This window comes from Phaseolus vulgaris, chromosome 5, assembly GCF_051622355.1.
Source record: "Phaseolus vulgaris cultivar YP4 chromosome 5, ASM5162235v1, whole genome shotgun sequence".
Taxonomy (NCBI): domain Eukaryota; kingdom Viridiplantae; phylum Streptophyta; class Magnoliopsida; order Fabales; family Fabaceae; genus Phaseolus; species Phaseolus vulgaris.
In genome coordinates this window covers 40,751,870-40,766,707 of record NC_143502.1, presented here as the reverse complement: position 1 = coordinate 40,766,707, position 14,838 = coordinate 40,751,870, and the positions used below count along the sequence as shown (strand labels likewise).

General features: G+C 34.2%; 1 protein-coding gene across 4 annotated transcripts; it reads right to left on the bottom strand.

Annotated features, from left to right (window-relative positions):
• Nucleotides 1-1,488: 1,488 nt before the first annotated feature.
• OEP80 (outer envelope protein of 80 kDa) lies at nt 1,489-11,560 on the bottom strand. Of its 4 annotated transcripts, none has more exons than XM_068620316.2 (16): nt 10,832-11,560; nt 9,951-10,044; nt 9,765-9,847; nt 9,449-9,546; nt 9,258-9,327; nt 8,806-8,896; nt 7,645-7,726; nt 7,327-7,362; nt 6,696-6,849; nt 6,457-6,597; nt 6,146-6,216; nt 5,985-6,063; nt 5,795-5,910; nt 5,524-5,671; nt 2,359-2,428; nt 1,489-1,946 (listed from the first exon to the last, which is right to left on the bottom strand). In XM_068620316.2, exons 1-16 carry the CDS (start codon nt 11,369-11,371, stop codon nt 1,792-1,794), a joined length of 2,028 nt encoding a protein of 675 aa, XP_068476417.1. In that variant the 5' UTR covers nt 11,372-11,560; the 3' UTR covers nt 1,489-1,791. The 4 variants fall into 4 exon arrangements, with proteins under 4 accessions (XP_068476417.1, XP_068476418.1, XP_068476415.2 ...); XM_068620317.2 differs by having other exon boundaries at nt 9,951-10,040; nt 10,832-11,545; XM_068620314.2 differs by lacking the exon at nt 5,524-5,671 and having other exon boundaries at nt 10,832-11,556.
• Between the last annotated feature and the right edge of the window lie 3,278 nt (nt 11,561-14,838).

The following is a 14,838-nucleotide window of genomic DNA, read 5'->3' as shown; positions in this document are numbered from 1 at the left end:
TCTTGTCAATTAGGAAATCTTCACTCCAAAGTAAGTCACATTTTTTTCTAATACTTTTCTTCAATTCATCTTTTAAATCCTTTGTGTTTTGCTCAATTTCAACATGTGTAGCAGAAACGTTATTGACCAAAATTGACGAGTTTTTTGAATCTGGTGCCTTCTTAATCAGAAGAGTACAATCAAAAGTATCTCCATTGTCGAGATCCGAGAAACATTTTTCCTTAGGTTCTTCAATTCATTTTTTATGCAATATTTCGTCATGGTCTATATTTCTCCTAAAAAAAGCACGGATGGATGATGGCATTCATGTCAACATACAATACAAGTTTATCATATTTCACTCCATTTGGGTTGCATGGCGGGTCTACATCTTGCACCACCTTGGTATATTTGTTAGTCAACCATCTATACAACTTAGGCACCCTATAGCTATTACTTTGAGAAGGAAATCCTCATGAATGAAATTTCATTGAGAAGGAAAGTTCTGAGGATTGACTTAGCAATGAAATTTAGTTTCTCACTGCAACCCAGCAATTCATCGATGAGAAACTACTGGGAAAGTAATAGCTATGGAGGTGCCTACGTTTTATAGATGGTTGACTAACAAATGTCCCAAGGTGTGGTGCAAGATGTAGACCCCGCCATGCAAGACCCAAATGGAGTGAAATATGATCAACTTGCATGTTGACATAATGCCATCATCCATCCGTGCCTTCCTTTTTTTTAGGAGAAATATAGACCATGACTAAATATTGCATAAAAGATGAATTTAAGAAACTAATGGAAAATGTTTCTCGAATCTTGGCAATGAAGATACTTCTAATTGTACTCTTCTGATTAAGAAGGCACCAGATTCAAAAAAACTCGTCAATTTTGGTCAATAACGTTTCTGCTACACATGTTGAAATTGAGCAAAACACAAAGGATTTAAAAGATGAATTGAAGAAAAGTATTAGAAAAAAATGTAACTTATATATGTTGACATGAATGCCATCATCCATGCTTTCACCTTGATGATCATAATAACAACGTTCCATCTCCAACTACATTTGAAGATGTATTCAGAAATGTGTTTGACTACATTGATCGACTTGTTGACACTGTTAAACCTCGCAGGCTCCTTTACATGGCTATTGATGGGGTTGCCCCACGTGCTAAAATGAACCAGCAGCGATCAAGACGTTTTCAAGCTGCTAAGGAAAATGAAATTCATGAAGCTGAGGAACAGAGGCTAAGGAAACAATTTGAAATGGAAGGGAAAATAGTTTCTTCCTAAACAAGAAACCGAAGTAGCAAATTCCAATATTATAACACCAGGAACTGAGTTCATGCAACTTTCAAAGGCACTTAAAAGCTACATCTCTTCAAGGATAATTTGTAACTTATTATGGAAAGATATGGTAATTTGTTCTTATATCATATTAAAAAGTAGATTTTAAGTTTAATTCAACATTATAAAACCAAATTTATAAAACCAAACTTATAAGATGAGATTAACACCTTATATATTATGAAATATCATAATTTGTAGTGGATACAAGATTTTCAAGAGATCCATTCCCCTCTCACTGGTAACTACACATCCAATTAAAAAATGAGTCATTTAATCATAATAGATATAAGAACAACTCAAGGAGATCGAGACAGTTGAGTAATTTTTTAATCCAAAAAATGATACAGAAGTTTTTTCCGAATAAGAAAAAGGCCATGCAAGCTACAAAAGGATGGGGGGGGGGGGGGGGATTATATACAACGACCCAGAAGCAGCTAGTAGTAAATGTCTCCCGACATTTAATTTCTGTGCCCAACTCCAAAGTGAAACCTCCTCTCTTTCTTGTCGTTAAAGGCATATTCAAGGCGCAAAGGACCCAAAGGCGATTCCACACGGATGCCAAACCCATAGCCGTATCCGCTGCCAGGTTTCTTCCTTGCTCCAGCAGGGTCACCTAATATAATACCAAAACACCAAATATATGTCTTATTAATTAACAGCACGAACAATATCAGCATACATCTAGAGAAACTACCAACACGAAACAGTTGAAAACTCATGAACTGTTTAATTTTTGAAAAATGATGTTGTGGATATTGTCAATCAAAGGAGCCAAAGCACAACGATAAGCAAAGAAAAACTGTTCTGCTAGGTAAATGACTTCAGTCTTATGATTGTGTTGGTGTGCTTGGTTGTCTCCTTGACTGAGTTATATAACAGCCAACAAACTTCATAACATAGAACAAATTCCAAATTTATTAAGAAAGGTTTGATAGCTATGATCTTCATTATTCTCGTGAAAAACAAATAAGGAAGAACCAAATTAAAAAAAAAAAAGCAAAGAAAGAAACAAAATGAAAACCTACCAGGTACAGTTGGGCCTGATCCAAGATCAGTTCCATAGTCAGAAAATATAACACCTTCCACTGGCCCATACTGCAAACAGAAACACTAAAAGTGAGTGAAATTACAGGGACAAAAGCAATAAATTTTTCTATCATCCATTTAGATACATCACCATAACTATTTGCAAATTATGTGCGGCTGCATATTTAGTTTTGGGCTTAACCTGACCCGACAACCTATGGAAAGACCTCAAAGGGAGAGTAGACACAAAAACATGTTAGGTATCTAGTAAACTGTTAGGAATTAAGAAACTCTAGTTTAGCTGAAAAAGATTCAGTAATTTTATTGACTATACATGAACCTTAATGGTATACAAAAACTCACAAAAAAGTTGAATACTAATTCTATGACAGACAAATTAATGGCTTAATAAAAACACAACAGAAACTAAATAACAAATCCTCCCTTAAGCTGGATTTTCAACAAGACATTTAATTTAATCATACAAATTTATCATTCCCAATCTGCTTCTGAGCCTAAAGAAGGATTCCAACTTTAAAGGCTTAGTCATAATATCAGATATTTGCTCTTGGGAACTACAATGAATCAATTCGACAACTTCATCTTCGTTGAAGTCTCTATGAAAGTGAAAACTCGTATTAATGTTTGCTCCTACCATGAAGCACGGGATTTTTAAACAGTTAAATGGATGAAATGTTATCATGATATACAGTTGTGGGCTTTTAGTTGAGGATGGCCAAGCTGTTCCAAGATTCTCCTTAGCCAAACACTTTTGACAGATACACGAAGCTACAGTTATAAACTCAGCTTGTGGTTGACAAAGTCACCAATATTTGCTTCTTAGAAGACCAGGACACTGCACATTGAGGTACATTTCCAACCATTTACATCTCCTATATAGTCACTATCCGAGTAAGCTATCAGAGTACCTTCCTTTCCTCTTGTACATGTGATCCCAAATTCAGTCATACCTCTCAAATACTTGAAATTCCTCTTCACAGAAACCAGATGCATTTGTGTAGGTCTCTCCATATATCTGATGACCAAGCATAGAACAAACATCAAGTCTGATCTGGTTGCACCGAGGTACATCAAACTTCTGACCATTTACTTGTAGAAGGATGCATATACTGCCTCCCCATCTTCATCCTTTGAAAGTTTGCAACATGGTACTATAGGATTTGTCAGAGGTACTTTTCTCCCTGCAAAATCATTCCAGACCCTCAACATTTTTTTTGACAGATGAAAAATCCACTCTGCATTTTGAGTTAATTCTATGCCAAGGAAACACTTCATCTTTGACACAATCTGTCATACCGAACTCCTCCTTCATATCAAACTCATACAACTTTCATTGTCGTATGATCATATCACTTATAAGCCTTGGACTTGTCACTCACTCCCAAGTTCACACAATTGATACTTTTGTCATCTAAATTCTTCCCTTGAGATTCTGGAGCATGAGCATAGGCAATACAGCCAAAGACTCTTAAGTGTTTTGACTGATGGCTTGATGCCACTGCATGCCTCCTCAAGTATGACCTTTTTCATTGCGAGTGTAGGAGTTCTATTGAGCACATAAATTGTCCATTTCAAACTTCTGGCCAAAACTGTTTATGAACTCCTTTTTCAGGCAATAGATTTCTTACCAGTTCAAGATAATTCTATTTCTGCACCTCTACCAGTTCTCAAACAATAAAGTTTCTAGAGTCCTTTTCAACCATAATCCTGAACTTCTTAAAGATATCAAATGCATCAGATTCTTCTGACATGAAATAAACCCAGGATTTCCTACTATAGTCATTGTCAGAATTGTGTAACTTTTGCATAGCTTCCCATCTGACCTGTATGGTAGGATTAGTCCTTACTTTTCTAAATCTTTGATGTAAGAAAATCCTATAAATGAATGGGTTAAGAGATGATACACACTCTTAAGCATTTTTAAATACTTTTATCTCAAGTTGGTATCAGAGTCTATCTCGCTCTGTTTGTCACTGTTCGATGAGTTCGCCACTGTATGCCACCATCCATCGCTGCCTTGCTCTCCGATGAGCACGTGGATGCGTTCATTTCATTGAGTGATGCAAAAACTAGTAGTCATTGTCTGCCTCGCTGGCCAGCACAGATTTTTCGTCAAGCATCGGAACTAGAGTGCCTCTTACTAATATGGAACCCCCTCAGTCGGAACAACGGCGCTCTGGCTCCATTGCTATCACTAGCTTCTCTTGTCCTTGTTCCAACCTCCTTTTCCACTGACTAGAGTTTGGTCCCCCATTTCAGCACCCTGAAATTTCCTTTTTTACCCCTATGCTCTTTGTTTCTTATCTACAAAGGCATCTGGACCTGTCCACTCATTTTCTGGGTTACCCACAATTACTTCAAATAAGCTTAATGGCAAAAACGAGTTGTCTTAGTCTACATCGGTTGAACTGTGATTTCTAACGAAACACCCACTTAATATATTTATGGAGACATTAGTCAAAATAGACCCAGCATATATTTGGAGTTAACATTTGGTAAATTGGGAGTAGTTGTTCAGGGTTTGATGTTGAGCAGTTTCTCCTAGTAATCTTTATGATTATAGAAAGTTTTCTCAGCGCAGCAGTTATCCCTAGTAAGGCTTATAGCTTCAATCATGTTTAATTCAAGGTAATTTCTCTCATTCTCAGGCATGTCTGGTCTAAAAAAACTACCGTTAGTTAAATAGAAATCATTGGAGGTGACAAGATCAGGTCAGTAAAAACGGGAGAAAAAAAATCCAATTGCCTGCTACAATTTGCAATGTTTAAATGACATCATATTCAACTTTTGGCAGATGAATAGGAATGAGGTTCTACAGAAATTTTTACAGAAAATTCTATTTTCTTTTTTGCTTTTTGCCCATTTTTAACACCAGAAAATGACATCCTTCTTCTGTGTTTATACATAATACATACACACACATATATTAACACAATCAAATTCATACAATTATTTCAAATATTTTCCAGGCCATCTTCTATTAGTATTCTGAAAACATGTCACTCCAGTTCCCAGAAATTAAAACTCAGCAACAAATTTCAGATATGAAGTCATGAAAAATTAGGATAAGCACAATTCAGCCATAGGTGAACAAAAGATGCTTAACAAGATTGAGCAGGAAATGGCATGATAAATTTGAGTACCATGGGGAAAGAAATTTCTCCAGAGCCAACAACATATGATCGACCAGATCCCACACTACCTTCTTCATAGCCTCTCACACTGTTTGTTCCACCAATGGCAAAAGCTTCATAGGGAGGGAAATTTCCCACCACATGACCACCAGAGATACTACCAGTGAACCAATTAAAGTAGGTAAAACATAAGATTGTCTATATTGCTTTAATTTATTGTAAACAAGGCATTCCTTTTACTTTCAATGACGAGATTGGCTTGATGGTATGTATTTCATACCTTAAATGAAGGCGGGCAGGACCTATCTCAACACCTTTCCTAGCACGTGCATTCACCCTAGTGAAGGACAGCCATTCAGGTAAAAGAGGAAGCCCTTTTTCCATGTTAAGGACAAACTGCAAAACCAATCCTTGATAAGAAACATAGTATTAAATTTAAACAGAAGGACCTTAATCAGTTCAGAGCATACCATAGAAGAGCCATGGTCGCCAGAACCAGTGTAAACAGTCTCAAGTTTAGCAAGCAACGTCTCATCATGAGTATTGCCACTACAAAGAAAGTTTGACAAAAGTTAGAAACAACCACACAAAGTCATGATAATCATATTGTCAGCATTACTTAGATTACAACCTTGCAGTAAGAGGACTGCTGAAGCAATCCTTAATGATAGGAATACCTTTCTCATCACGGACTCCAGCATGCTGAAATGATATAGAAATTTTGAATGGAAAAAAATCAGTAGTATAAATAGATAGCAAATCTATATTGCAGTAACATTTCATTTATGGCAGAGATAATCTGATTAGTGATTTCATAGTTTAACTAAACTAAACAAATCATCAATTTACAAGTGGTATTTAGAAAGCCAGAGTTGAAGGACTAAAATCAGAAATAAAAAGATATCACACACGGAAAAGTTGTCAAAATTGTCAATGAAGCACCTGAAAAACAAGTCCTGCTGTTCCACTCCACTTTGGCCTGATTGGGCGACTAAACTCTATACCACCTGTGATGCGGCCAATGGTCAGGCTACCATTACCATCTGCATTACCATGAACAATGGTTCCGGGAGTTCTTGAATTCTAAAGTAAAATTATTTGAATATCAGAAAGTACAGTTTTTAACATTCAATCATCAAAAGTAGTCATTGTGTTCAGACAAATCAACCTACAGAAATTACCTGAATCATTATTGTTCGTGATGTTCGCCTATCATCTCCTTGAATCCAAGGGTCTGTGTAGTTTATACGATAGACCGAGTCAATCTGGCCCCTCTCTAAGGAAATATTGAGCTTCTGGTTTTTACCAAAAACATTCCGATGAGAATAGGCAAAGCTGCAATGGAATAAAATAGAATTGAATGGATCAGTAAAAGAGAATAAAGAAAACAACTAGTTGCAGTTGGACCATAAGTTAAATGAAATGTGAAAACATAAATTACAGCAAAAAAAAAATAACTTTATTGGACTGACAATGGGGAAAACATACATAAGCACAGATAAGCCAAGATAAATTATCCAAAGTTATATCAACTAAATTTCAACCAAGCTTTATCCCAGGAACATTATGTATAGGACAGTGGTGTGCTTAGAGTTACAGCTACAAGTGGCATATTCACCACTTGCTCATACCATAAACACTGCATACCACCCAGTAGATAGAGACAGCAGCAGAGGACCAGAGGTAATAAACATTAAAACTTGGTTCCAAATGCACTAAAGTAAAAACTTGGCTATTAAATGGAGGAGTTAATACGATAGCAAGTCAAAGAATTAACTCACAACTTAACTTGCACATAAGTATGAAATATACCTTCCAATAAGCCCTCTTAGTGGACCATTTGTAATCCTGCAAAAATAAATACCAAGTCAGATACTGAGATAAAGCAGCAACCAACAGAGTCAACCAGGCCCCTCTAATATTGGAAATAAAACCATCCATTTATCCGTTATGTGTAGTTATCACCAGCATGGAGCTGTACAAAAGACTGTCGAGGGGGTCTAAAATATAAAAATCCATGGAATATTTATCTTCTCAAAATTAAAATTATGGGAGTTAACAGTATTACCAAGAATTTCATCAAACCTAAAGGAGGTAAGCTCGTAATGCCTGAAGACTAAAATCACTTACCCACTTGATATCCCACCACCAGCAGAAAATCCCCCACTTGGACGTTCCACCACATTCATCACCAAATCAACCTTCCCTGTATCTAGTGTGTGAAGACAAATAAAGGTGATTAAGTCAATTCTTCAATAATATATTTATTTTCCATTTAACAGCATTAGTTGAAGATAGTGACAGAACATCAATTCTCTGTTTTCGTTTTAGACATATTGACGTAATGTGTCACCTCTTCATTAACTGTAATTGTAAATCAGTCAACTGTGTTTATGATTGTTGAAACTGACAGATTGACTTCAGATAGGTTCTTGATCTCTGTACAATAAATATCAATTGTAAACTCAAACTCTAAACCTTAAATTCATTTACCTCATTTTCCAATATACAGAAAATTTCCCAAAATTCTCATTTTCTAGATATTCAACAAGGATCAGTAGGTATCATATATAAATAACACCTTACTGTCAAATGGCACTACATGAATAAAAAATATTAAGAAAAAAATTGGGACACTTGCAGAACACTGCAACTTTGAGTATTCCTTGTTAGGTCTAGTTAACTGTATAAAAAAGTAAAAAACTTATATTTGAAACTATTGAATGTTAGATAACCCGTGTAAGAAGTTTAATTATGTTAGGTTAGTAACTCATTAGGTGTTAGATTGGTAAGTTAGTTTCGTTGGTTAAATTGTCTAAATTAGGCATCTTGCCTACAAAAATCAAGAGGGGGCAAGATACAGATCATCTTGTCATTTGTAAGAGAATTAGGGCCTTTGGCTTGGGAGGCGCAGTCCCTGAGGAACTGCTGACTGTTGATTGTGCTAGTATTCTATTTTTTTTTAGATTCGGAAGTTCAGCCCTATAATTTTGTAAAAGAATATACGTGATTTCTGTCTTAATAAAATCCTAGTTTCTTTCTTCATTTCTTTCTTTTTTGCCTTCTTCAGTTTTCATTAACTTAATTTGCTAGTTTCTCCCTAGGTTGGCATGAAACATTCTTCACTTTATTTTATAATCATTTACACGGAGTCAATTTTGGTAGGATAGAAAATGCTGAATAAAAAAAATTATAGCTTACTCGACAGAGCCTGTCTAGAACCTAAAACTGACATAATTTAACAGTTTATTTGCCTTGACTTAAAGCCCATTCTTAGTATGCATACATTACCTTCTGGTTGGGGAATAATGCTAACATCTTCCATGATTCCCATAGTTAATACAGTTTCTACGTCTCTTTTTCCCTCAAGCATGCTGTAGACCTGACAATACAATGGATGATGCCAAAATCCTTGTTAATGAGGATGTGGATTGAAGGAGGCAGGTTTCCCGAAAGAGAAAAGGATACATCTGAAAATATCCCTTTGATGAGCTATGAACAATACTAGTGTTCAATTACCATCAAACAGACCAGAGAATATTGACAACCAAATTTGATAAAATAATGCCACACTCAACTTTCAAACTTACACAACAGAAATATTAAATCCTCATGCTTTATTTTGATTCACAGTTTCGCACAGAAATAAATTTATATTACTACTTGATATAACTTTCAAAACACTAACTTAAAACTAAGAACCGTCATCAGCAGGAGTGGCTAGTGCTATATAAAGGAATTACCTGTCCCTTCTTTGTTGTTATTTGCCTAAGTATTGTTTCCGGCTTAGTCTTTCCCATAGTAATCTCACCTCTACAGATTGAAAAACAAGTTGGTAAAAAAAATAAACATCAGCATAAAACATAACAGAAGATTATGTTTGTCTTTTCATGAGTACTTGTGTTTGTCAATCAAATTGAAAGAAGGTGCTTACGTCTTCCTGTCAAGAAACCGTATGGAAATATTATTGACCTCAGCCTCTGAAACTTGTAATCTAAGAATACCTCCAGATAGAATCTCAACAGCCGAAACCTAATGCAATGATCAAGAATGGAAAAGAGAAAGAAGACCATCCCCATTGAAACACTGGTTAGAGAAGGCAAGTGAAGTTGAATGATATAACATTTTGATAGTTACTGCAACATAGGCTACTAAAAATCTGAAACATGAATCCAAATTTTGGATTCCCACCGAACAGGAGCAATATATTATTAGCTGTGAAGTTTGACCAGAAGTTAAGGAGAATTTACCATGGCAAAAAGACCACGCTCCATGTACCAGTTATTAATGGAAGATATTGCTTCATCCAATCGTCTCAAATTAATAATCTTCCCTGCAAAATACAACATGTTAATTTGAATACAGTGAACGACAAACATGAGCTGCATGCACATGAGAAACAACTGCATGGATATGGAGAATGCAGAAAAAGTTACCATATCCATCTCGCATTGAGTTCTCTAGAAATTTAGCTGGAAGAACATTAGCTCCTTCACATACCAACCCTTGGAATTCTTGATTTGGTTCTACCTTATGCCACAAGAAATCACAACTAAGATTACAGAACTCAATACTTCAGACATGAATAAGCAACACTAGGATGCAAAATTCAATTCAAATAACATTAAGATCCTTATAAAATTTCGATTCCAATGCCTAACTGAAATTGTTCAACAGAAGACAACATGCGTTAAATACTAATTGGGCACTGTCACTCATACTAACATTGCATGTTGCAAACTAAATTGTTGTAGGGTACATCAATTATCCGTGATATAGACATAAGCTAGTTGGGTCAAGTCACAATCAAATTGTAGCACTTGGACTGCTATGCAAGTAGAAAGAGTTGTGCTCTAGCTATCAGCTATAGACATAGCTAGAGCTTTTGGCCTAATGGGAAGTTCTTGATCCAACAATTAGTATCAAAGCCAAGTTCAATTCTCAGTGAAACAATTGTTGAGGGGATGTCCTGTAGCATGGGAAGGGTGCGTAAAGTCATAATTGAATGGCTCATACGATCATGCTTACTAACATTACAGCACACAATTTTGCAGATTTAAACACACAACACTATAATGCGCAATTCTATTAGATACAAATTCCATTCCATTGCATAACCGCCATTGTACGACAGAAGAGAACGTGCCTGGAAGCTGACATACTAATTGGATACCATCACGCGTACTAACATTACAGCGGTCAATAGTGCTGCAGACTTAAATACATAAAAATAGAATGCGAAATTCTATGCAAAATCACTATAAACTCAATTTCAATGCCTAATTGTCATTATTCAACAAGAGAACACAGAACATACCTGAAACACTAGTCGGATACCATCTCGCGTATCAACCGCAACCGGCATGCATGACGAAAAATATCCACTGTTGATGATGCGATGCACATCCTCTTGTACCTCGCGCACTGTGAGAGCCGAGTTAGGTCTACAAGCCTTCAGAGCTTGCACCGCCTCCGCCTCGAGGTCCTTCCTCTCCATTTCCTCGCCGTCTTTGTTTCGAACCAGCACTTCGCTGATCAGCACTCTCTCCTCGTTCTGTCGAGCCTTCTGCTGCGCCTCCTCCGACAGAGACAGCGACGCCATACGCCGAATCGGACATGCTCTCTTCCTGTCGCCGGTCAAGGACAGAGTCGCGGAGCAGAGGAGCGAGGATTTTTGGAGGACGGAGCGAGTAAACTCGGTGGAGTGAGAAGCGAACGAATTAACGAGTTGCGCAATCGAGTTTGTAGCGTTGGCGATGTGAGAATGCGCGGTTCGCATGGGACAGGTTGGGCGCTTGGAAGGAAGAGGGATTTTGATTGCAGAGGAGACGACGCGGACGTCGTCGTTTCGAAGCATCGTCTTTAAAGGTGCAGTTTGGCTACGTGTTTCGTTGAAAAGGTGCAGTTTGAATCAGGAGTGAGTGAGAGAGTGAGTGTAGTGGAGTTCTTGCCTCGCCACGGCTAAAGCTTCCTCGAGCAGTCACACTGAACATCCGAAGAGGAGATCATTTTTCTTTGGGCCTTTCGATTCAGAATGGACAGGCCTGTCTGGGTAATTATACGGGCTGGGCTTTAAATTCTAACTGCAACCTACATTGGTCCTAACTTTCATTTTTTATCAACGGTTATGTTTTTTTACTTAGTTTTTTTTATTTATATATTAAATAATGTCATTATTCATACCCTTATATTAACAATTGAAATTTGTTGTACATTATGAATAAAAAAAGTCATTATCATCATTATTATGTCAAAAATCATTATCTCTTGGTGTGAATTAACTTAACTAATGCGATTAATTATCCTTCTAAGTGTTTCATTCTTTACAAATTTTGTTTCCTACAAAAGAATGTCAATTATGAATAAATTTTAAAATACATATATATATATATATATGCAATATACATATATGGATAATTACTTGTGTGAATGTTTTGTGTTGGTATCTTTAATATATAATATGTTACCTTTAATGTATAATAACAAATAGTGTAAATAGAATATTTACATATACTTACATTTATGTGTCACACATAAACAAAATGAACAATACCTGATTTTTTAGATAACAATATCTTTATAAAGAACATTTTTTGTAAAATTTTCATCTTCTCTTCAAGTTGTCCTTTTTTAAGAATTTTTGTTGAACCTTAAGAAACACATCTTGATAATGCAATATATAATTGACCATGAGGGGTACATATAATTGATCACATAAGAAACTTTCGTGTTGTACATGTTAACGTTGGCCTTTAGGGGTGCGTTTGGTAGTGATACAATCGACAAAGACGATGAACTCCTTAACGATGTGGTGTGAGAGTAATCAAAGTGATATTCATTGAGAATCATGGGATCATAACCTTCACCTGTGCAAAGCTCCAACAACGATCTTCATTGTTTTGTCTCTCGCTTTAGATTTTCTCTTTCTTACTCCCTTCTAAAAAAAACAGTAAAATTTAAAAAAGAATGAGAGAGAATAGATCAAAAACAAAAAAAAATACACAAAATATTCAAATGTGTACTCGCATAATATTGACACGAAAACACATACAGGAATAATGAAAAAAGAGGAAAAAAAGTGCATAAAGATAAGAAAGAACAAATTTGCAAAAAAAAGAAGAACAAATTTGCAAAGAAAAGAAAAACAAATTTGTAGAGAAAAGAGATGAGAAATGAGAGACGTAATGATATAAATAATATATAATCATAGTGTAACAAAGAAGGTGGGTAAAATGAATAAGAGAATATGCATACCGAAAAAGAATGAAAGTTCTTTTTGTTGAAAGCATGAAATGAAGAAGAAAGGAAGAAGAATGTGGTTTGAAGGAAAATGTTTGGTTGAATAAGTGAAAAGAGAAGTGACTCAAAACATTTTGAATTATGTTTACAATTACTCCATAATTCAAAATTTAAAATTCAAAATTCAAAAATTCAAAATTCAAAATTTATTTTTTAAAAATAAAAAGTCACAAAATGACATATATCTCCTCTCATATACTTTTAAAATAATAAAATAAAATATAAGTATAAAAATAAAAATAAAATAGAAGTTAAGACGGGAATCCTCTTTATAATATTTAAACATGTACGAAACTTTTTAAAATTAAAAAATTACTAAAATTTTAAAAATTATATGCACATAAATAAAATTATACAATTTTAAATACTAGAAAAATATTAAATATAAGTATATTAAAACTTAAAAAGACGAGTAAATATATATTTTAAAGTAAGCACGTGTTGTTTAGAAACTTTTGAAACCATTTGCATATATTACATTTTTCTCTCTCCGTAAATACTAATAATAATGAAGTAGCTATCTTAAAATTCATAAATACATTACAAAACATATTTATGAATATATAATTATTTAAAAATGATCAATCTTGCAGATGCAATACGTTCTTGATTGTCGATTAAAAGAAAAAAAAACAGCAAACAGCATATGAGGGTATGCAGCGGAACAGTAAAGGAAACTTTGGATGCAAGGTTTACTCAAATTAAACGGTGAAAATGGATGTTAAACAGTGGAAAAGAAAATTGTGGAAACAAAAATAAACGGTAGAAGACAAAGAAAACAAAGAAAAACAATCAAGAACAAATGGAAACGGTGAGAAACACAAAGTTGAACAGAAGAAAAAATTGTGAAAACTTTGGCCGGATCTTGCTCTCATCCACATGATGTAATTCAAGTTTGATTGTTGATTGGAATGAAATGAGGTAGTGGAAAACTTTGGAAAAGGAGAAGAATCGAACTGTTGAAGTTTGACAATGATAAATGCAATGAAGGGAAGAAGATGTGACTAACCTTTCAAGATTCACTATTTCTTCTAAACTTACGGGAAAGAGAGATTTGAGAGAGAATGAAATTTTTTTAATTCATAATACTTTATTCAATATATGTTAAATTTGAATTCAAAAGTTTTATGTATGGTAGGTATTTGAAAGTAAGTGAGGGTAACTTGTTTTTTAAGCTACATAACCCTAGTTAAGTAAGCTTAACTATGGTGATGTTTGGTAGTTTAAGGAGAAACATGTAAACATATATGTCCTCTTAAGATGGTTTAGAGATCGAGAATTTATAGAGGATCTTTAATTCATCTACAAAATACTAAAAATAATTAAATATATAAATTCTATACATGAGTATTCTACTATTTATACACATAGTTATTTTGACTTTATTCTTATGTCTGTTTGGATGATGCACTTTAATATTTTTGTTAAAATTATGTATAAGGTATTATATAAGTTTTGATAATGTTATATCATTTCATAGTCAAGAATTTTAAACTATGAAAAATTGTAATATCAATTATTTTTAATAATCAAAGAGACTTGTAATAGAAAAAAGTCTAACGAGTTCAAATTTATTTTTCGAATTTTCAGTGTTCTTTTTAATATACTTCCAAAATATACTGAATTTAATGTATCAGAAAAACCTTTTAATATATTTTAAAATATCAAAATAATGTAATTTGGAGATATAAATAACCATAACAAAAAAGTTAATAAGGAATTCAAATACGTAACATAATTTATTTATTAAAAATCAAATAAAAGAAAAAATTCATCTTATCTAATACTATAAACTTGTTTGTAATTTATTTAATGGGAAAGATGATTTTCTTATATATAATTCTACTTTTAGAGGAATTTTTTTTTATAAATAATTTGAAAAACTTTATAATAAAACATGTTGTTTAAAAAAATAATTTTAAAAGGAAAGTAAAGATTTAAAAAATTATTTATTGATATTTTTAAAAAAGAGTTTGTGTTTTTTTTTTCACTCAATGTTAATGAAAATATTGTTAGTTCTAACTT